Below are 23,615 nucleotides of genomic sequence, written 5' to 3'. Positions count from 1 at the left end.
TGGTGGGGGCTGGCCTCAGGTCGCTATGCTCGATCTCAGGAGGAGTCTGATGCCAGTGTCTGCACCTCTAAATAGATGTAGAAGTACGGGGAGTCTGCTGACACACTCTCCTCCATCACCTTTTCTAAGCAGAGAGACAGACAGGAGGTTCTGAGCTGAGTTTGGGTGACCATTTATTCCCCTCTTCCTCCCAGAGGCTGAGCCCAGCTGTGGCCCCAGAGGAAGAGGAGAATCTGTTTCCCAGTTTCCATATTTTCTGTGAATTTGGAGTGGGACTGAGCCAGATTGATTCTGGGAAACCCTGAAACTTCTGGGATGGAAAAGTTGAGACGAAAGAGGGTGGAAGGGGAGGAGTCAATGACAAAAACAACACTTCTTTTCACTTCCTCTTTTGGACTCCAGAATTTGTCTGTTCTCTGGGGTGGAATGTGTCAAGCCTCCAGAGAAGTCTGTGCCTGCTGTGCTGGGCTGTCAGAGGCAACCTGCTCGCTCCAGGAGGTGATGGGGATCCCCTCATTCCTAGCCCTCCCTGCTGCCAGGAGTGACCGAGCTGCCTGCACATCCTGCCATCCTTTGGGCCACATGCTACTGTGGACGGCTCTGCTATTCCTCGGTGAGGCAGGGTCCCCAGGAGGGGCAGTGGAGCAGGGACAGAGGCAGGCATGCTTTTCTAACTCAGCTGCTGTCACCTCGGTTGGTGCTGAGCTTGGGCAAGGATGAGGGCTGGGGTGGGAAGCACGTCAGGAAAGTCAGGAGGGTGAAGGCAGGCTGATGAAAATCAGATTCTGACAACCTTGCTGGCCTTGGCAAATTATGAAATTGGCAGAGTTCATTTTTTTTCATTAACTTATTTATTTAGTTTTGGCTGAGTTGGATCTTTCTTGCTGCACACGGGCTTTCTCTAGTTGTGGAGAGCAGGGGCTACTCTTTGTTGTGGTGCGTGGGCTTCTCATTGCGGTGGCTTTTCTTGTTGCAGAGCATAGGCTCTAGGCGTGCGGGCTCAGTTGTGGTGCATGGGCTCAGTAGTTGTAGCTCGCGGGCTCCAGAGCACAGGCTCAGTAGTTGTGGCGCATGGGCTTAGTTGCTCCACGGCATGTGGGATCTTTCTGGACAAGGGCTCGAACCCGTGTCCCCTGCATTGGCAGGTGGATCCTTAACCACTGCACCACCAGGGAAGCCCAGCAGAATTCATTTTTTTTTAAGTCTTTTGCCCAATTTCACTGTGCACCGAGGTCCCTGGTGCTCTGCTACCCGCCAGAGCAGAGCCAGCTGCGAACAAAGTCTAGTGACCTAGACTTGAAGGACTAATGAGTGGCCAAGGTGTTTACCTTCCTTAGAAATTGTGTTTCACTGGGACCATATCTTAGACGGGAGGGCTAATGCTGTCTTAGGCCAATAGGAGGTGGGGGGAAGCAATAAAACACATGGTTGGGGGCAGTGGCTGTTCTCTGTGCTCCTGAAACCACTTCAGGCAGCAGAAGCCTATTCTCTTTACGTGAAAGGAGATTCCCCTGGGCAAAAGCACAGGAGGGTCTGGGTTATCCGGGGGATGGGGATCAGAGAATACATAAGCCAGGCAATTCTAGAATCAGTTGTGGGACCAGAGGAATCGTGCATGCCTCCTTGCACTGCACAAACATGGGGATACGTCCTGTCACCGATCGAATAGAAAGACAGGATCTTAGGCTGCAACTGAGCGCTCCTTTCTGACCATGTTCTCAGCTGTGAGCTAGGGACCAGGGACTGATAGTGCTGGTGGGTGGAAGAGTCTAGGGAAGACCAAGTAGGGAAGCCTTATTGCCAGGAATGTCTCCCCAAGCTCAATTTCTAGAGTATCTACCCTCAAACGTGCTTCAGTATGGTCCCAGAGGACATGCAGCCACTTTCCAAGTTATGTACTATGGTCGATAGTAAAATCTGTTCAGCTCTGGGAGCCTTGGCCCTCAATGCCGGATGATACTGGGACAGGAGGTGGAGGTGAGGAAGAGAGAGTATCCTCCCACGAGCAGGATGAAATGGATTGAAGCAGAATAGCGTGAAAAAGGAGCACTGAACTACCTCACTTTTCGTATGGAGAAGCTGAGGCCTGGAGTAGTGGCATGCTTCCCTACCTCTGCTATAGTGATACCAATGTGACGCCTAGACAGGACTCCTGGGAGAGACTTTTGGAATTTTTATCCATTTGCCCTTTTGCTAAGTCACAAAGATTGACTCCATCTGTTCCATTCTCATCTGGGCTGCCATATTTAGGTCTTCATTGCTCAGTAACTCAATTTTTTCTTTTTCTTTTTCTTTTTTTCTGTTTGGGGTATGCGGGCCTCTCACTGTTGTGGCCTCTCCCATTAAATAAATGCTCCGTGCAGGCTCTGTTCTAGGACTTGGAGATTTATCACTGAACAAGAGAGACAGCCTTCCTGACCTAAAGCACAAGGTCTTTGCCTCCCTCACAGTGACAGTACTATACTGAGTATGAACATATTTAATATTCACTAGTATTTGTTGGATGAATACATGGAAGGTGCCTTCTCTCTACTTCTCTCATCTCTTACTTGTTTCTTCTCTTCCTCCTCCTCTTAGCCCTGCTTCTTTGCCCATTCCCTGCACTGCCACATTGTCACCCCTGCACACTCTGCTTTTCAGCGATCACTTCTGTGTCAATAATTTCCAAACCTATCTTTCTTGTTTGTGTCAAGTACAATTTCATATTTCCACCTGCTGTTTGGAGACCTCCAAATTGATTTGTCAGCTCAGAAACAAAACACATTCAAAATCCAGCTCTCATCTTCCCCTCACAAATGTCCTTCTCCTCCTAACATTTATATTTGTGTGAGCACAGCTAATGTTTTTCCCAGTCACCCATTTACAAGACCCTCATATCTCTTCAAGTGCCAAGTTCTCTCTCCCTCTTAAATTTCTCTCATGCCCGTGTCCTCATCTTTACGTTCTATTGTCAACGCAATTTTGGGCTCTCTTATCTCCCACCTAGATGGACTCAATGAATGATTTCCAGAGCATTGGCAAATAAAATTAATATGGCCGCTGCCCTCTTTGAGCTTACATTCTACTGAGGGATAGAAACAGTAAATAAAGGAACACAAATGCATAAATATGAATTGGGAAATGGCAATGAAACTGTAAACAGGATACTCTGATAAGAACACTTGTTGCGGGGGACATGAGAGAACAGCCTACATTAACGGGATGATATGGCAAGAATTTTCTGAGGAAGTGTCTTTTAAGCTAGGACCTGAAGCATGATAAGAATTAAGCCATTTGAAGATACAAAGGAAGCAGGTTTAAAGTAGAGGGATGGGCATACAGAAAAGCCCCAAGTTTGAAGAGGTCTGGTGTTATTGGAGCTCAATGAGTAGGGGAAGTATGGCTCGAGATGAGGCTGGACAGGTGAGCAGGGCTTGTGTCAGGTGTGGCCTTGTAAATATTTACATTTTATTTTCAGAGCAAAGGAAGAGCACTGAAGGCATGTAAGCAGGAGAGTGATATTATCTGATTTGTTATTTTAAAAATAACTCTAGCTTCTCTGTGGGGAATGAATTGTCGGGGGAGCAAAATAAGGGAAGAGATAAGTTGGGAGATGGGAGAAAGCTGCTGGTGACCTAAAATAGTGTGGACATGGACTGAAGCTGACACATTCAAGAATTAACTGGAAGCAGGATGATCACGACTTTACTGGTGCAAAGGCTGATGGGGTTTGGGAGAGAGAGGGGAATAAAAGAGGACTTGCAGTTTCCAGGCACGAGTACCTGGGCAGATGGTGAAGGTATACACTTATATGGGGGAACCTGGGAGAGAAATAGAACTGTGTCCACTTGATTTGACATTGAGATCATTGGTGATTTTAACAAGAAAAGTTTTAGTGGACTGGTGAGGGCAGAGTTCAAATTGCAGAGAATGAAACAGTGATTGGAAAGAGAAGAAATGACGACAGCCTTTGTAGAAAAAGAATTGAGAAATCAGGCTGGGAAAGGGAGCAGAAAAATAATTTTGGAATTATGTGTGGTGTCAAGTGAGATTTTTTCCTTTCAGTGAAAGATCCTGGAATATATTTATGTTGATAGGAAAGGTCCAGCTGGGATCGAGAAATGGGTGAGGCAGAGGAGAAAGGGAATAACAGAGAGAGGAAAATCCTTGAGCGGGTGAAAGGGAATGTGACCTAGGACAGAGACTGACCACAGATGGGAGGAGGGATGTCCCCAGTGAAAACCAAGAAAGGAAGATGGATAGAGATGCAATAGGTTAGATGATTTAGTTGGGGGAAGACGTGAGACCTCCTGTCTAACTGCGTTTGTTTTCTCTGTGAAGGATAAAGGAAGGCGTCATCTTTGAGTGAGACGGGACTGGAGGCAGAGGACTGGAAAGTTTGAGGAGTGAGGAAAAATGATTGTCCCTACCAAGAGCCACAGAGCAAACGTACTAGAGAAAAGTGTCAGATGGCAGTTTAGTGTCCTTTTGAATATGGAGACAGTAGATTTACAGAGATACCAACCTGCCTGCTTATGTGGGAATTTCATTAACACACAGCTGCGGAAGTAAAGACATGGACAACCCAGGTGGAACGTAATGCAGACAGAGACTGGCAAGAGAGTTAAGGAGATTTGCAAGGAGGTGATTATTTATAATGATGAATCATCATATCTAATGAGAAAGTAGGCTGATCTTTGCTTTCTCCCTTACAGCTCCTGTTGCTGGGAAACATGGTAAGTGCTCACCACATCCTCTCCCTCCCCCAGCTACCCTCTCTCTCTGCTCCCTGCACCGTCTCTGGAGGTGCTCTGGGTGCACCAGCAACCCAGGACTGAGGTAGAACCAGGAAAGAGTAATTGCTCCCACAAGATGCCCTGCCCCCTTCTCCTTCCTCCTTCCCTTCCTCCCAGGGAAGCCAGGGATGGGCAGCCACAGGGCACAGCCTTTCTGTTTCTGTTCCGGTCAGACCTCACAGATTCTGTCACAGAAAATAACTGTATTCTGTCTCAGTTGCCTTCCTCTCTCCAAACTAAATCACGAACCCAGGCCATTTTAGTTTCAGCCACATGCAAATCACATGATTTGCTTAGGTTAACCCCATGGGTTGATAAATCCTCTACTTTGCATGTATCTGAAGGCTTCAGGGCCTGTTGCCTTGGACACAAATAGGAGATACCACTGGTTGCAGCTTGGTGGGATGAACACGGCTGGGCACTGCTTTCTCTGCACCACTAACCTCTCCACCTCCCAGGACTGGTAGTGGGATGGGGCTCTACATGGGCCACTGAACGCAGGGCTCCCTAGACTGGCCTGCCAGCCTTTCTCCTCTTTCTTATTCTTCTGAGGCCACAGAGACTCCTCTGTGCTTGGGTGTCAGGACAGGTCTATTCTAAAGGAGAAAGAATGGGGACTTCCCTGGTGGTCCAGTGGTAAAGAATCTGCCTTACAATGCTAGGGGACGCAGGTTTGATCCCTGGTCAGGGAACTAAGATTCCCACATGCTGTAGGGCAACTAAGCCCACACAACTAGAGCCCACAGGCCACAAACTACAGAGCCCACCTGCCCTGGAGCCTGCGTGCCACAACTAGAGAAGAGAGAACCCACACGCCATAACTAGAAAGAAGCCGGCGCACCACAACGAAAGATCCCACGCTGCAAAAAATATCCCTCATGCCGCAACTAAGACCCGACACAGCCAAAAAAATAATAAATATATCTTTTTTTTTGTTCTGACTTCTTCCATTCTTTTTTTAAAAGATGTATTTATTTCTTTTTATTTAGAAATAAATACATCTTAAGGAAAAAAGAAACTAATAAGGAGCTGCTATATAAAAAATAAATAAAATTCTAAAATTAAAAAAATAATACACTGTAAGGTACATTGTACAACAGGATATAGCCAATATTTTATAAAAACTATAAATGGAGTATAACCTTTAAAAATTGTGAATCACTTTATTGTATACCTGTAACTTATATAATATTGCACAGCAACTATATGAATAAAAATTTTTATTCCAAAGAAAAAAAGAAAGAATGGAAGCAGTCAGAACAGAAACGTGGTGTCTGGCTGTCAGCCTGGCACCTCCACCAGATGTCCCCATTTGTCTTCTTCCAGCTGTGGAGAGAGTTTATCCACTAGTGTCCAAATGCCTCAGCTTACAGGGAAGGAAAGTGATTCCCCAAAGGATGTATGTGTAGTGTGTGTGTGTGTGTGTGTGCGCGCGCGCGTGTGTGTTTGCTTGCCCCCTCTCCCATTCCCCTACCTCTTGTCCTCTCCCCTGGGGAGGAGGCAAGCTCCCTGAGAGAACCTGGGTTCCTGCGGGCCCCTGTTTGGGCTGCACGAGTTGGAGGAACTGCCTTCGGTTGCACAAGAGTTCTGGGTTGGGTTCCTCTCTTGATGTCTCCAGCATGGCCACAGTTTTCCATCATCTGAGATTTGGGGTCTGCTTAGGCCCTTGGGGTCCCTTTCCTCATGCTGCCTTCTCTCTCTGCCCCTCAGCAGGTCTCCCGAAGGCTGTGGTGAGCATTCAGCCTGCGTGGATCAATGTGCTCAAGGAGGATTACGTGACGCTGATGTGTCAGGGGACCAGCTTGTATGAAGGCAACCTCACCCTGTGGTTCCATAATGGGAGCTTCATCCAGAGCCAGAACCAGTCCAGCTATAGCTTTAAGGCCAGCAGCAATGACAGCGGAGACTACAGGTGTCAGAGAGAGCAGACCAGCCTCAGCGACCCTGTGCATCTGTACGTGACTTCCGGTCAGTGGAGGAAGGCCTGGGAGAGTCTGGGAGAGCAAGGATAGAAGACATCTGCTTACATGGCAGAGGTTTTTCGGAAAGGGGAATTGCCTGCTTACTGGGAAGCATGGCTGTGAGTTGTTTGAAGGGGTTTTGTCCACTGATTTCCCTTTTCATGCACCCCATTGCTTAGTATGTGTGGTGAGGTGGAAGTTCCTAAGAGATTTCTCAGAATATGTTGGGCTCTGTTGTCTCGGTGCTGACTGGGCAAGAAGGTAACAAGGCCACTGACAGGCAGGTGGGTATGAGAGAAGCAGAAGGAAATCCTTAGTTCATAGAAATCCTTCCATTTTTATGGCAGAGTCAGATGCACAGACAGACCACAACTGAATCCTAGCCCTGGAAATTATAGCCACGTAAACATGATGATTCCATTTACCTTTGAGCTTTGGTTTCCTTATCTGCTCAGTGGAGATACTCTGCCTCCTCCATCAGGTCCCGGTGAGAATCAGCATTTCCCTGCCCCCCTGCCCTCTGTTCAACTTGAGGTGAAAGTTGTGTCTTAAGCACCTTTTATATCCAGCCCCAGGCACGGGACAGGGCTTAATAAATGTTTGCTGAGCAGATCAATGATCCTCCAAAGCTCCTGCAAGAAATACGTTCTCCATAGAGAAAAGCTGCAGTGTGATTATGATGAATATTGTCAGTGCTATTCTTCACTTAGTCCCCTTCCCTCACCCAATTCTCAAATTCTCCTCAAAGGTATCTAGGCCCAGTGGGCCTGCAGCTCCAGGCCTGCTATCTCTACCCTCTGTGCTCAGCAGGAAAAGACAGTCCTGGAGGGAAGCCCCAGAGGCCTGGCAGGGCCTCAACCTCAGTGCTCCTCCTCTCTAGGAGGGGGTGGAGGTGAGCGATCCCACCCTCGAGACTGTGCAAGTTCCCACCCGACCAGCAGGCGCGTTGACAAGGAACCCTGGCACATGAGGTGGCACCACCCTGAAGGACCCAGGTGAAGAGCTAGAAGGCCTGGAGCCAGAGCACCAGCCATGGGGACCCTGAACCACTGTCATGGAGACTAGAGTCAACAGAATGCCGACTGCACCAGTGGGAGTCCCGACTCAGGTGGTAGCGCTCGTTCCCAGACAGCTCAGTGCCACGGTATGAACAGCAGGCAGAACAGGCCCTGCAGGGGCAGCTCCGTGGGCCTCAGTATCTCCAGCAGTTCGTGTCCAGCAGCAGCTCAGCAGGCCCGGCTGCATAGCCTGGCTGCTATCTAGCGGCCACACGGCAGGCCAGTTCTCCCAGACACCAGCGCAGCGAGCAGCTGAGCACCACCCAGGCCTCAGTCAGTCTGGCCACAGCATCAGCCTCCCAGCTCACCAGCCAATCCCGGAGTGAACTCTCCCAGTGTTACCACCGTGACCCAATCTATGCTACTGGGGAACACCACCTCCTCCCCCTCAACCTCCCCCCCAGGCCCAGATGTATCCAAGACCACAGCTGGGAAACCTATTCCAGGTAAACCAGACCTTGGCCCAGCATGTGCCTCTAGCTTCTCAACTCATCCTGATGCCTATTAGGGCAGTGGCAGTAGTCCAGCAGGAGGGGCTGTCTGCTCAGGCTGCTGGCGGCCATGTAGATGCAGTTTAGGTAGAGAACTTGGCACTGAGGAGCAACAGGCTTAGCCCAAAGCTCCACCCAGAAAGCTATTCCCCTGTTTAGCCTCCCCCAGGCCTCTAGCCAGGCCCTAGCTGTGGCTCAGGCTCCCTGTAGGGCCTCAGGCTAGTTCTTCAGCCTTAGTCCAGCTGGTGGGGGCAGTGGGAAGAGCAGGCAGAAGTGGCCACCCACCTGGGCCTTTGGCTCAGTGGCCCTCCTCAGGAATAGGTGGTGCTTGGAGCCATCCCAGGAGAGGCACAGGAGTGGTGGAGCCCTTGCCTGCATCCCAAACATGGACCCTGCTGCAGCTCCTCTGTCACCACCCATGCTAAGATCCAGGGCAAGTGCCACAGGGGTCAAGAGGACTCTAGCTGGGGTTCAGAGAATTCCAGTCACGGTAAAGAACTCTCTCCAATGTCCCTGGGCCTTTATCGGTGAGAGCTGGACATGGGGCATGTGACCCAGGAACCTCCATACAGCTGTGCCTCCACCAGCACTCATGACATCAACCCTGTGTTCCTGTCCAGTAATCTTAGCCACTGGCGTGCAGAGGAGGTGTATGAGTTTATTGCTTCTCTACAAGGCTTCCAGGAGATTGCAGAGGAGTTTCCCAGGAGATGGATGGAAAGGCCGTTTTTTGACTTAAAGAACACCTCGTGAGTGCCGTGAACACGAAGCTGGGCCCTGCCCTCAAGATCTGCACCAAGAAATTGTCCTCGAGGAGACCTAAGGTGGCCCTCGTGCACAAACCAGCCTAAGGCTGACACTTCCACTGTCCAGGTTACAACCTGGTACCAGTAGAGACTTTGCTGAGAAGAAAGTGCTGTTCCAATGATGTGCACCTTCAGTAGAGGGGGTTACCCAGACAGGGAGGAGAACTGCAAGAATTGGTTGCTGGCGCTACATGGAAGCAGCTTTGACATTTTCTCCGGGTTCTACTCCATTAAAAAAAATCTTCACGTGCTTCCCTGGTGGCGCAGCGGTTGAGGGTCCGCCTGCCGATGCAGGGGACACAGGTTCGTGACTTGGTCCGGGAAGATCCCACATGCCGCGGAGCGGCTGGGCCCGTGAGCCATGGCCGCTGAGCCTGCACGTCCGGAGCCTGTGCTCCGCAACGGGAGAGGCCACAACAGTGAGAGGCCCGCGTACCGCAAAACATATATATATATCTTCACAATTCTCAGCATTCCCACCTACCCCAATCCAACCTTTATAAAAGAGGCAGCCTAGGGAACCAGGACTGCTCACCTAATCCTGGAGTGGAATGTCTAGCCAGGGCCTGAGTTCCTCAAGAGGAGGGATACACAGGATGGTATGGGAGGAAATGGGTGGAACGCAGGGGTGCCTCCCCAGTGGGAGAGGTGGGGTTTTCCAGCTTGTGTGACCCAAGTAGCAAGATCTGGTGCTCCCCACCTTCCCTGTGGATTGTCCCACTGTAGCCGTGGCCCAGAGTTTTCTCTTCGTTGTCACTCCCTCCCTCAGTATTGAGCATTTTCACCTGCATTTGCGGCAGGCTCAGCAGCCAGTGTAGAGACTGTTTTGGCATCATTCCGATCTGCTGAAGGGGCTAAGCGTGGTTGACTGTCACACGTATGGCTGTTGTCATTTCTTTCTCATGTCCCGACTCCCTTCCAACGTATCTGTTGTTTTCTACCCTTTCTTTCCAATTCCAACTCTACTCTGTCCTATAGCTTTAGGAAAAAGGAGTGTGTGGGCTGAGGTCAGATTATAAGTACCCACCTTAGCCTCTATTCCCTATACGACAAAGAAAGTAAATATCTTTTTCCTCAGTAAAAGGATGAAAATCGGGGGAAAAAAGTACACAGCAGGCTAATGGCCCACCCATGTCACTGCTGCCAAAGTCCCTGCTGAAGTGAAATGCCATATTTACTAACATGCACCAAATAAGCTAACATTTGTTAGATGTCCGTGACTTTCCCCAAAGACACTTGACTCTGCTGTGTTCCCCCCACATGTTGCCTCCTATGTCAGACTGGGTCCTTCCCTCCCTCCCTCCCTCAGGGAAGGGACTGTACTCCTGGGTCTCCTGTGTCCTTCCTGCAGAACGAAGCCTGTCGGGCAGGACAGGAACAGGAAGACAAGCATATGCTGAGCACCTACTGTGTGCCAGGAACTACTGTAGATAGCTAATGGTGTTATTGTGACTCTTTTCACATACGAGGAAACGGAGGCCCAGAAGAGTTAAACTATTTGCCCAAGATCACAGAGCTCATACATGATGGAGCTAGAATTACAGAGCAGGGGTGTCTGATTCCAAACTTAAGCTCTTCCCTCCACACACAGTGGCCCACCAGTAAGGATGGTCTGGGTCTCGGATTTGAGTGAAGACCTCCTGGGTCCTGGGGTCCCTTTGTGTCTTTCAGACTGGCTGCTGCTCCAGACCCCTAGCCTCGTGTTCCAGGAAGGGGAGCCCATCGTGCTGAGGTGCCACAGCTGGAGAAACAGTTCTCTGAATAAGGTCATATTCTTCCAGAATGGAAAATCCAAGACGTTTTCCCATCTGCGTTCCAACTTCTGTATCCCGCAAGCAAACCTCAGTCACAGTGGCGAGTACCACTGCACGGGATTTATCGGGCAGACGGTGTACTCATCACAGCCTGTGACCATCACTGTCCAAGGTGGGAACTCTGTGCAGATGAAAGGAGGGGAGAAGAGGGGTTAGACATTTAGGGGTAAGGTCACATGGACCTACAGGGAGATCTGAGCAAACCTGGGCTCTGGGGCAAAGGGCAGGGGCATGGCACATTGCTAAGTGCTGGCCAGAGCTCGGAGCCCTCAGGTTCCAGGTGATAGGTGACAAGGCTGTTGTTCCTCTTTGAAATATAGGCCCCATCACACCAAGCCCAGCAGTGGAACAGAGCTCTCTCATTGGTGCAGAAGTTCTCTAAGCGCCTGGACATTCCTAAGAGCTGAGGTTTTCCTAATTTCTTCTCATGTCTCATGATATGTCCATTCACTCTCAAAGGCATGGCATGTCCTTGACAGTTCAAGGCTCTGCTGGGTACAGTGGTGGAGGCGTCAGGTTCACCCTCCCTGCCATCCCCGAGGGGCTAAGAGGAATCCTTCCCTCTGCCTTACACACTCAACAGCGTGCCTTCATTAGATTAGCAGAGAAACGTGGGTATGGGAGAGGCACAAGCCCAGTTCCAGAAATCCTGTGCAGGTGAGGTGGAGGGGGGAAGTGAGTGTTGTGTTGGAGGAGGGACAGGACGCCTGTGTTTCCCAGGGTCCAGCTGGAGCAACTCCTTGTCGGTGACGATCGCAGTGGCTGTAGTCGCTTGGATTGCTGCAATGGCTATTGCTGGCACCATAGTAGCCTGGTTCTGCCTCAGGCGAAAGATTTCAGGTTTGTGCCTCCCCTCGGTCCCTCTTGTTATCACTTCCTACTTAGTCAAGGCCCTAACCCCAAACATTGCTAGAACCCTTATCTTTGGGCTAGAGCATCCTTAGCATTCAAATACAGTCCCATATTTTATTCATTCATTCATTTAACAGGCCTGAACAAACTTGCTTATGTGTCAAGCACTGTGATAGACTCTGTGGATGATGCCAGGATAAAGATGTTCAGTCTCTGCCCTCAGGGAGTTCATAATATTGTGGGGAAGACTGAAATGCAAATAGATCAGTATAATTAGAGGGGATAAGACCAGTATTAGAGAACGCAAAGGCTGTGACGGGGGACAGAAGAGCTGGCGCAAGCCAGCATGGGCCGGGGCAGTTAGAGAAGGCTTCACAGGAATGCAGTGTTGTGTCGCGACTGAAGCACCCCGGGTGGGGCCAGACTGCCTGAGTTTAAATCCCAGCTCCTCGGCTCACCAGCTGGATAACGTTGGGTGAGTTAGGCAATATGTGGAGAAGATGGAGTTGGTGTATTCATTTAAGAATGTGCAGATCATGACCTGCTGAAAGAGGAGGCACAAGCCACCCACATGGGCTTGGCAGCTCCCTCAGCATCTGATTTCACTTCCCAGATTGGGGAAGTGAAAACCCCGGGGTCATTTTGATTGAAAGTACAGTTTCGGTACGCTCACACAAAGGAAGTGGAGTCACAAGACTTGCTACTTACAGATCCCAGAAATGGGAAAGGGGGTGGCAGTCCTCTGTCCCCGGTCATGGGTGAGCAGGAGAGAGAGAGCAGTGTAGCAAGCCGCTAGTACTTATAAAGTGATTGGGGCGGAGGACACTATTTTGCGGGCTTAACGCTAAGGGGTTATTTTAAAAGGTGCCGCAGGAAAAGCAAAGCGAGAACTGATGGCGGGAGTCCTAAACTCAAGTCCTTATCTCAAATGTTCCGATTCTGGGTGTAAGCAGGTTATCACGCTGTAAAATGCCTAGGCAGCAACTCAGGAAAACTAAGTTGTTTTTTCAGGAAAATAAAAGTTGTTTTTCTCATCACATTCAACTTCTCTGTGCCTCAGTTTCTTCATCTGAAAAATGAGGCCACGAATAGAACCTACCTCACAGGGTTATGAGGGTGAATGAGCCGGCAGCTAGCGGACAGCAAACATCACATAGTATAAGTTGTTATCGTTATGGAGGAGGTGATGTTTGAGGGTAGCAGTTGACCAGGCAAAGAGGATTAGAAGAGCATTCCAGGCGTGGGGGCCAAGACATGGAAATGAGAAGCACTGTGGCTAGGATGGGGATCATGGAAGAGTAAGGAGGTTGCTGTAGGCAGTTTGATGCCATTGAAACCATAAATTACGAGGCAGAAAAAAAGGAGAGATGAAGCAGGGCAGAAGGATGTATTCCAGGTCATGGAATCCACGCAGGCTACCTTTGAAGAACTAAGCTGTATTCCAAAGGCGTTGGCAAGAGCACAGGAAGGCAGTAACCACGTCTCCTTGTTCTGCGCTCTCCCCCGTCCGTCCCCCGCCAGCACCTAGCACATGCTTGCCACGCAGCAAGATGGTCAATAAACATTTGTTCACTGACTAATCAGCTGAAGAACTTCAACTCTCGGAAAGCAGCCTCCTTCCCCCTTAGTACTAACATTAAAGAGCGGAGAGAGAAGGGAAGGTGTCCTACAAATCTAATAAGCAAATGGTCACGATTCATAACACTGAAAAGCTAGCTTGCTGGTGAGAGAAAGTGCTAAAGATATCCAGATGCAGAGAAAGTAAAAGGGAGAAAAGACTCAGAGCCGTTGACAAAGAGAAAATAATACTGCTAATACCTCACAAAGCACTTTGCAGTTGGTTCATAGCTAAGACCTCAGTTACTGATGATAAGTAAATGTAGAGATTCAGGGAGAGACACCGAGAGGAAGAAAGAGGTGTTTTTTAAAAGGCAGAGCAAGCTTAAGAAAGATGCAATAGAATGGCCTTTCTGACAGTCCCAGGAGTCCCTACTGTTAACCTAGCCAACTTACATCTCTCTAGACCAGCCCTTGTACAGGCTAGAGCAGTTGCTGGGGAGTGGGGAGGAGAGGAGGTGTCTGTGTGGAAGAAGGGTGTGTGTTGGTTCTAACCCAATCTTACCTCTGGTCGTCCTTGGTCCTGAAGACTCAGGTCCTACCCCATAATCCTACTAACCTCCTATGTGCCCCTCCTAGCCCTCCCAGGAACCCTTGAACACAGGGAAATGGGAGAGACCCTCCCTGAGGAACCAGGTGAGTGCAGCTCCCGCTCTGGGGGCTCAATGACACCCTGTCTTGTGCATCAAGAAGCTGCTTGTGTGAGTTCTGCTGGGAGCACAGGAGAGGGAGGGGGCAGTGGGCAGAGGGCAGGGGCTCAAATCTCTTGGTCAGTTCTGAGACTAACTCCTGGGCCTAAAGAGGACCTCACTGGAGACAAGGAGAAGATGAACACCTGTCCTAGATAGAGAGGCGAGGGCCTTGTCCGAGTTTCTGGGGTCAGAACTGCTGGGGATTTTTCCAGAGCAGGACATCAGAGATACTTAGGTCTTTCTGTGAAGCTTTGGAAGAGCTGGCAGAGGACTGGGGTTAGACGCTGTAAGACTAAGGCAAATAGAATTAAGGGGATAAAATTCTAGAGGAAAGGAGAAAGAGCCCTAAGGAATAAAACCTAGATTTGCTGCAGAGTCTGTCTCTGTGGAATGATTGGGTAAGGGTACCAGGGCTCAGCTCTTAGTGGAACATTAAGAGGAGATTTCGGCCTGAGAAAGTTCTGGGGTACCACGTGCATCAGTGGGCTTTACTCTGTGGGCAAATCTTGGTTCTAATGCCCACTCGTGTAGGCTTATTAAAACGCAGGCCTGGCCCTAGCTCTGTCACTATCATAAAATGGAATCTTGAGTGTCATTCCCACTCTTGGGGTTTAGTCACCTCATTGAGGAGATGAGTGGGTTGGCCTGGGTGATCTCTAAGCCCTTCCAGGCCTGACATTCTGAGAGTCAGTGACCATCCAAGCCCTGGCCCAAGTGGGAATGTGTTAAAGGAGCAGTAATATTCCAGGCGACTTCCTGACTGCAGTTAAAGCCAGAGCACGAAGGAAACTGGAGCTGTCTCTGGGGACTCCCAGACAGCAGAAACGGACAGGAAAAAGAAGCCTTCGAGGACTCCACCTCAGGTGGCTGGAGTATGACTCAGAGCAGAGCCAACAGGTTTGAGAGCTTGAGCAAAATGGCACAGCTGTCCGGCTGCGCTTTGAGCAAGGCCCCTATGTCCTGTGGCCAGGCCAAATGGGGATATGGACCAGAGTCTTCACCAGGGCCAAAGTGCTGTAGAAAAAAGTGCAAACACAAGTGGATTAGCCATTTTGATGTTTGCTTCTACCTACACCAGCATAAATATATTTCACAAGGCATTTATTTCGCAGGAAGGCACTGGGGCTGATGGTTTCCCAAAAGGCACAGCTAAGTTGCCGGGATGGTTGAGGGATGCATTAGAAGGAGAATTCAGGACGTGGTTTGTTCCAGAAGCTGGAGCATGGCACACAGGGACTCATTGTGTCCTGGAGATGAATGAAGACACTAGATGCATTGTCTCAGACTCCCTCCCCACTTCCTGAGGAATGCTGCTTTGCAGTTACTGAGGCTGCTTTTCGCACTGGCAAAGTGAGTTTATTGGCAAAAACATGAGGACATTTGGATGTGTCTTAGATCTTTACCAGGGAGAGTACTGGCTGGGTTGCTTGCTTCCTTCTTTCTTTTCCTCCAGCCTCCCTTGCTCACTCTCACTCTCATGCTTTCTTTCTTTGTGAGATCAGGGAGTGTCAGATTCTTCAAAGTTCCAACAGAGATATACTACATCTGGCCAATGTGGAAAGGCCACCATCTGTGGCTGGCAAACATCTGGATTACTTCACTCTAATACCAACACCCCCATCTCCTCCCCAGTATATCTCAGATCCCCGAAGCTGCCTGGTTGCTTTGAGGAAAACTCAGTGATCCTCTGAAATGAGTGCAGCACAAATGAGCGCCTCCCTCTGCTAGTGTGGCCCGTGCGGGAGGCCATGTCTGGGATACCAAGGGTGGGTGGGGGATGAAGCTTTTGGCCTGCAGGCCTGAGTTGGGGATCAGTGGTCCTCGCCTCAAGCCTGGTCTGGGCCTCAAGCAGCAGCGCGGGTAGGCAGTGCCCCCGCTGATCTCTGTTCTTTTTGCCCACAGCCAATCTCGCTGATGCTGAAGAGGCTGCCAAAATGGAGGTGAGCCATCCCGGCCACATGCTTCTCCTTCTCCCCTGCCGCTTCTTCTGTTGCCTTCATTCTTGTGACCTCTCTGTGGATCCCCATTGCTCCTTTCTGCTTTCTCTAGGCTGAGAATACAGTCACCTATTCACTTCTCTCGTATCCGGAAGTTGCAGAGGAAGAAACAGAGTCGTCGGTTTACCAGAACAACATTTAGTTTTCATTTTCTTGCCTGGAACTTGGGGAAGAGAATCAGAGAGGCCAAGATCTGGTGTCTTCTGTCCTGAATTCCTCTGAAGGAGGAGAAGAGGATGCTGCAGTTCTAAAGGAGAATGACTCTTCCAGAGTTATCTATGTGAACCCTAAATCTCCCTGTTTTGAAAGCCACAGACGATATGGTCTCAGATAACTGAATGCTGATTTCTTCTGTGCTTCAGCACTTCTCGCCATCAGGACTCTTCTGTTATATATCCACAAAGCCAGTGAAAATTACCTTTATTAAGAGATTGTAGAAACATGGGAAATGCTTATGTTACAGGTTACATGAGAAAAATTAGATAAGTATGTATGATTTCAAAAATGTTGAGATAGACTAACATATGCCAATATATTAAAAGTGATTGTTTCAGGGTGGTGGAATTATTGGTGCTTTTCATTTTCTCTGTTAATTTTTCTGTACAGATCATATATTACTTTGATAATAAAATACTACACTAACAACATTACCTTTTAAACACTGTACCGGTTGGAGTGTAGACTGATTCGGGTTCTGTTTCTTTTCAATGGTAAGAATCTTGGGAAGGTAGTAATGGGTAGGAAGTGAGGGAGAGAAAAGATTTGGAGTGTAGGACGAGTACCCCTCTTCTAAAAACTGAATATCCGTCTTCCAATGAATTTGTGTTCTTGTTTTCATGTCTCCTTCCCCTTCCTCCCACGGCAAATAAACACCAGTTCTCAGGAAGCCAAACTTCAGATGAGTCCTCAGTGGAGACTGCTGACTCTGCCCTACTGTTCTCCTATTATAGTTAACAGAAGGATGTGAACTTCTCAGAGAAGTTCCCGGTAGGTTAGAAACGTGACTGACAGCTTCGTTGGGAGTTTGGTTGGTGCCCTTGGAGAGGGCTCCTTTTCCTGGGACTCTAAGAGCTTCACTGTGCAACATTCTTGCAATCAGGATTTAGCAGCTTCCTTTGTTGGGTGGTTTCCATAGCTTTCTATAATACTCACATATTGTATTTCATACTCACATATCATTATAATAATAAGGAATAGTAATTGCAATTACTGGGTTATTGAGGAGCTTACTTTATGCCAAACTACATGCTTTAGAATTAGAGCGTTTAAGAGTATTAGCCATTCATAGTTCTTCTTTTGCGATTTTCTTGTTCATATGCTCATGCCCATTTTTATAGTAACCATGTATGTCCCTTTATTTATATATTACATGGTAGCAACTTATTTATAAGTAAATTATTTTACTCTGCTAATTTTTAAAATAAAATTAAAATACAGATAAGCAAAAAAGATAACTAATGTTACCTATAAATTCACAAATCAGAAAGAATCAATGCTAAGTGTTTTTTTCGGTTTTAATACTTTTTTATTGAAGTATAGTTGATTTACAATATTGTGTTAATTTCTGCTGTACAGCAAAGTGATTCTGTTATACATATATATACATTCTTTTTTAAATATTTTTTTCCATTATGGTTTATCATAGGATATTGAATATCGGTCTCTGTGCTATACAGTAGGACCTTGTTTTTTATCCATTCTGTATATAAAAGCTTGCATCTAATGCTAAGGTTTAAAAGATGTCAATCCACATTCCTGTCTATAGCAATATGTATAAACATATGGATCACATTAGATTTTTACACATAGGCAAAAACTCATACTCATTGTGAGCATGAAAACTCAAATAATACAGAAATATAAAGAGGAAAATTGAGAGTTCCATTTTGTCCTTGCCCCCCATCCCCATTCTGTTCTCCCTTTGGTGGGTAACCACTGTCGAACATGTGGAGTATATTTGTTTTTTTTTTTTGATATGCATCTAATACATATTTATAGTTTTTTTAAGGCCATAAATGGGATCACACTTTACATATGCTTATGCATTTGGTTTATTTTGATTAATAGTTTATTATGGAGCTCTTCCATGGAAGTATTTTTTTAAGGTTTATATAGTATTCTATAGAACAATTTCTATGCCATATTTAATTTAACCAACATTTTAAATATTAGCACTTTTTCATTGTTATACACAATACTTCAATGACCAACATTCTTGGGTGATTATTTTGACTACACGTGTATTTCTGCAGGATAAATTCCGAGCAGTAGAATCATTGGCTCAAAGGATACTCTCATATTATCTTTAAGAAAGCAGTTTACATGTCCTCCCAAAGGAGGACATATTAGGGTACCCATTTCCTGACCCCCTTGTCAATGTTGAGTGTTTTTAATTTTCGCCAATCCAATTATAATGGACAGTGTTCCTATCCAGCATGAATTTCCCCTGATTCCAGTAACAGAACCTGATTTCCCTTTGACTAAATAGCTGTACCTCCCCTCAGTCCAAGTGGGTAGGTGGGCTGACTTCATGCCTGATTTTAGAGGAGAACGTGCGCCCCAAACTGGGTCAATCAGGAGCTGTTTCCCTGGAATTTAAATCTTGAGCAGAGTGACACTATGACTGAAAACAAGTGAAGTTCACTCATCCCAATAGCACTGCCCAGATGGGACTAACTTCCTACAGCCCTGAATTGGCCCTGTTTCTTATAGTTTCTAAGATCCTTCAACTTCCTTTTATATCAGTTAATTTAAATTTGATAGAATTCTCCTATAATATCCTATGGGCTTGATACCTTTTTTAGGATAGACCTTTGACAAACTTTTTTTCCTGTCATTATTTGTCTGATCAGGCTTTTCTATCTCTTTTGGAGTCAATTTTGAAAAATGTTACTTTCCTAGAAAATCATCCATTTTAGTGGTATGCAGCTGTACATTGTATTTTCTTCTATTTTTTGGTAATAATTTGTGTCTGTACTTACATCCCCCCTCTCGTACCTAGCTTTTGGGCTTGCTTGCTTTTTTGTCAGATGACTTCCGCTGGAAATAACAGGAAATCTGATTCAACTTGGCTTAAACAATAGGAAATGTATTATCTCACACAACAAAAAGTTCAGAGACAGGGTGTCTCCAGTGCATCAGGACTCTGGATCCGCTTTTCTACAGTCCTTTGGGCATTTCCCTTGGCCTAGCAGCACGATGATTATAGCAGTTCCAGGCCTCACTCCCAAAGATCTATAGGAGGAAGGGACTAACTCTCTCTTCTATGTGTCTCTTTCTTAAGAGTGAGAAAACCTTTCTCCAGCAATCTTCCCATCACATCATATTGGTCAGGAATGGGTCACGTGTCCATTTCTAAATCAATCACTAGAGGGGGAATAACCTACTTTAGCTTAATCATTTTGAGGTGGAATAATTTTTTGAAGAGTCAACCACCTTGACCATTATATCTGTTTACCTTAATCAGGCTTGCCAAATGTTTGTCTGTCTTTTTTGGTCTTGTCACAGCTTTGGACTTAATGATCAAGTCTTTGCCTTTTGTTTGTTTTCTTTTCTTTTTCTTTATTTCTTTTCTTTTTTTTGGCCACACTGTGTGGCATGCAGGATCTCACTTTCCCAACCAGGGGAAGGTGGAGTCCCCTGCAGTGGAAGGCGCCCCCTGCAGTGGAAGGTGGAGTCTTAACCACTGGACCACCAGGGAAGTCCCCTTTTTGTTTGTTTTCTAATGTAGTATTTCTTTCTTCTACTTTCTTTCTTTCTTTTTAAAATATTTATTTATTTTCTTTATCTATTTTATTTTAATCCTTTTGGCTGCGTCCAGTCTTAGATATACATGGTATGCAAGATCTTTCCTTGTGGCGCGTGGGCTCTTCGTTGCAGTGTGCGGGCTTCTCTCTAGTTGTGGTGTGCAGGTTTTCTCTCTCTAGTTGTGGTGTGCAGGCTCCACGGCGTGTGGGCTCTGTACTTTGTGTCATGCAGGCTCTCTTGCTGAGGTGTGCGAGCTCAGTGGTTGTGGCACATGGGCTTAGTTGCCCCACAGTATGTGGGACCTTAGTTCCTCGACCAGGGATAGAACCGGCATCCCCTGAATTGGAAGGAGGATTCTTTACCACTGGGCCACCAGGGAAGTCCCTCTTCTACTTTATTTGGATTTACTGTATAATTCATTTATTTCTAAACTTCTATTTTTAAACAAATTCACAAAAGGCTATAACTTTTCCCCTTATTGCTATTTTGGCCACATCTGTTAGATTTTTTTTTTTTTAACATCTTTATTGCAGTATAATTGCTTTACAATGGTGTGTTAGTTTCTGCTTTATAACAAAGTGAATCAGTTATACATATACATATGTTCCCATATCTCTTCCCTCTTGCATCTCCCTCCCTCCCACCCTCCCTATCCCACCCCTCTAGGTGGTCACAAAGCACTGAGCTGATCTCCCTGTGCTATGTGGCTGCTTCCCACTAGCTATCTATTTTATGTTTGGTAGTGTATATATGCCCATGCCACTCTCACTTTGTTACAGCTTAACCTTCCCCCTCCCCATATCCTCAAGTCCATTCTCTAGTAGATCTGTGTCTTTATTCCGATCTTACCCCTAGGTTCTTCATGACTTTTTTTTCCCCTTAGATTCCACATATATGTGTTAGCATACGGTATTTGTTTTTCTCTTTCTGACTTACCTTACTCTGTATGACAGACTCTAGGTCCATCCACCTCACTACAAATAGCTCAATTTCGTTTCTTTTTATGGCTGAGTAATATTCCATTGTGTATATGTGCCACATCTTCTTTATCCATTCATCTGTCAATGGACACTTAGGTTGCTTCCATGTCTGGCTATTGTAAATAGATCTGCAATGAACACTGTGGTACACGACTCTTTTTGAATTATGGTTTTCTCAAGGTATATGCCCAGTAGTGGGATTGCTGTGTCATATGGTAGTTCTATTTTAGTTTGTTAAGGAACCTCCATACTGTTCTCCATAGTGGCTGTATCAATTCACATTCCCACCAGCAGTGCAAGAGTATTCCCTTTTCTCCACACCTTCTCCAGCATTTATTGTTTCTAGATTTTTTGATGATGGCTATTCTGACCGGTGTGAGATGATATCTTATTGTAGTTTTGATTTGCATTTCTCTAATGATTAATGATGTTGAGCATTCTTTCATGTGTTTGTTGGCAGTCTGTATATCTTCTTTGGAGAAATGTCTATTTAGGTCTCTGCCCATTTTTGGATTGGGTTGTTTGTTTGTTATCGAGCTGCATGAGCTGCTTGTAAATTTTGGAGATTAATCCTTTGTCAGTTGCTTCATTTGCAAATATTTTCTCCCATTCTGAGGGTTGTCTTTTTATCTTGTTTATGGTTTCCTTTGCTGTACAAAAGCTTTGAAGTTTCATTAGGTCCCATTTGTTTATTTTTGTTTTTATTTCCATTTTTCTAGGAGGTGGGTCAAAAAGAATCTTGCTGTGATTTATGTCATAGAGTGTTCTGCCTATGTTTTCCTCTAAGAGTTTGATAGTGTCTGGCCTTACATTTAGGTCTTTAATCCATTTTGAGCTTATTTTTGTGTATGGTGTTAGGGAGTGATCTAATCTCATACTTTTGCATGTACCTGTCCAGTTTTCCCAGCACCACTTATTTAAGAGGCTGTCTTTTCTCCACTGTATATTCTTGCCTCCTTTATCAAAGATAAGGTGACCATATGTGCGTGGGTTTATCTCTGGGCTTTCTATCCTGTTCCATTGATCTATCTTTCTGTTTTTGTGCCAGTACCATAGTGTCTTGATTACTGTAGCTTTGTAGTAGAGTCTGAAGTCAAGGAGCCTGATTCCTCCAGCTCTATTTTTCGTTCTCACGATTGCTTTGGCTATTCGGGGTCTTTTCTGTTTCCATACAAATTGTGAAATTTTTTGTTCTAGTTCTGTGAAAAATGCCAGTGGTAGTTTGATAGGGATTGCATTGAATCTGTAGATTGCTTTGGGTAGTAGAGCCATTTTCACAATGTTGATTCTCCCAATTCAGGAACATGGTATATCTCTCCATCTATTTGTATCATCTTTAATTTCTTTCATCAGTGTCTTATAATTTTCTGCATACAGGTCTTTTTTCTCCTTAGGTAGGTTTATTCCTAGATATTTTATTCTTTTTTGTTGCAATGGTAAATGGGAGTGTTTTCTTGATTTCACTTTCAGATTTTTCATCATTAGTGTATAAGAATGCCAGAGATTTCTGTGCATTAATTTTGTATCCTGCTACTTTACCAAATTCATTGATTAGCTCTAGTAGTTTTCTGGTAGCATCTTTAGGATTCTCTATGTAGAGTATCATGTTATCTGCAAAAAGTGACAGCTTTACTTCTTCTTTTCCGATTTGGATTCCTTTTATTTCTTTTGTTCTCTGATTGCTGGGCCACATCTGTTAAATTTTGATATGTATTTCTGTCATTGCTATTTGTCTCTAAATAATCTATAACTTTTGTTTTATTTCCTTCTTAACTCAAGGTTTATTAAATGAGTGTTTCATTCTGTTTGTTTGTTTTCTTTCCAAGGGGAATGAGTACTATCTTTTTTGTTGTTATTTTCCACTTTTATTGCACAGTGATGTGGTCTGTATGATTTTTCTGCATGTGAATGTTTTAAATGTGTATGTGGAGACAATGCTTTCTTTCATTTTTAAATAAATTAAAATTTTTCTGTTAAAGTAATACACATATAATTTGAATTATATAACAGAATACAAGGCATATAACAAGAAATAACTGATTCTTGTCCCTTCCCTGACATCTCCTCAGTCCTGTTCCCCAGAGGCAATCATTTTCAACAAGTTCAGATATGTAGTCTGTTAATTTATCTCCGTATTTCCAAATGATACAATATGCTACGATTTCTTGATTTTAAATGTTAGATATTATTCATTTGATTTCCTACTATAGAATATGAAGACTGTTCTTATTATACCATGGTTACTCAGTTCCCACTTTCCTTACCCAGTGCTCCAATATAGTTTTATCACCATTTTATGGCTACTGTTCATTCCTGAGACAAATAGTATTTTCTGATTACGTTTCTTCTCCTGAATAATCTTTTTTTTCCATCTAGAGATAATTACTGCTTCATTTTTGTCACGTGCTTAGTTTTCTATGTGCCTATTATTAGCTTTTTCCAAATTTTTCAAAAAGTTTTTGAAGCAGATTAATGCTATTTCTCATGTGGGCAAATGCACCAAATAGTCTTTCATCTTCTTTTTCTTTCTTCTTCTTTTTCTTCTTTTTCCATCAGCAAGAAGTTTCTCCTGGAAATCTCTTTCTTTGACACTAATTTGGATTGTTTGATCTCTAGAACCCCTGCACAGCTGTTGTCCTGGGACTTCCCTTCCTCTGTTTTTTGTATTAAACCCCTTTTTCCTGAATTTTATGTATTCCCATTTCTTGATTTACTTGGTTGGAGCAAGTTTGCCATGTGTCCTGAGAAAGGGTGTGTGGGTGATATAACAGATGCCGTTGATGCCCAACATCGTATTCACTCAACTCACCTGAGTTCACCTGCAC

The 23,615-nt window shown here is 45.7% G+C and overlaps 1 protein-coding gene and 1 pseudogene across 11 annotated transcripts in view; both read left to right on the top strand.

The window, feature by feature from the left end:
* LOC115847507 (low affinity immunoglobulin gamma Fc region receptor II-like) overlaps positions 1-17,077 on the top strand; it is a 50,286-nt gene extending 33,209 nt beyond the window's left edge. For 2 of the 11 annotated variants that reach the window (XM_070044049.1, XM_070044047.1), the window contains 7 exons: positions 4,695-4,715; positions 6,486-6,743; positions 10,763-11,017; positions 11,626-11,745; positions 13,954-14,010; positions 15,969-16,006; positions 16,116-17,075. In XM_070044049.1, coding sequence (XP_069900150.1) covers positions 6,560-6,743; positions 10,763-11,017; positions 11,626-11,745; positions 13,954-14,010; positions 15,969-16,006; positions 16,116-16,205 — 744 coding nt within the window. In that variant the 5' untranslated portion in view covers positions 4,695-4,715; positions 6,486-6,559 and the 3' untranslated portion in view covers positions 16,206-17,075. Of the gene's footprint in view, positions 1-417; positions 614-4,694; positions 4,716-6,485; positions 6,744-10,762; positions 11,018-11,625; positions 11,746-13,953; positions 14,011-15,968; positions 16,007-16,115 lie in introns of those variants that run through there. The other 9 variants (XM_070044042.1, XM_060297312.2, XM_070044048.1 and 6 more) reach the window with 9 other exon arrangements.
* Positions 6,958-9,063, top strand: LOC138842910 (polyhomeotic-like protein 1 pseudogene; annotated as a pseudogene).
* Positions 17,078-23,615: the final 6,538 nt, after the last annotated feature.

Source organism: Globicephala melas, chromosome 1, assembly GCF_963455315.2.
Source record: "Globicephala melas chromosome 1, mGloMel1.2, whole genome shotgun sequence".
NCBI lineage: Eukaryota > Metazoa > Chordata > Mammalia > Artiodactyla > Delphinidae > Globicephala > Globicephala melas.
Note: the sequence above shows the minus strand (reverse complement) of the source record. Positions and strands in the feature narration are given on the sequence as shown.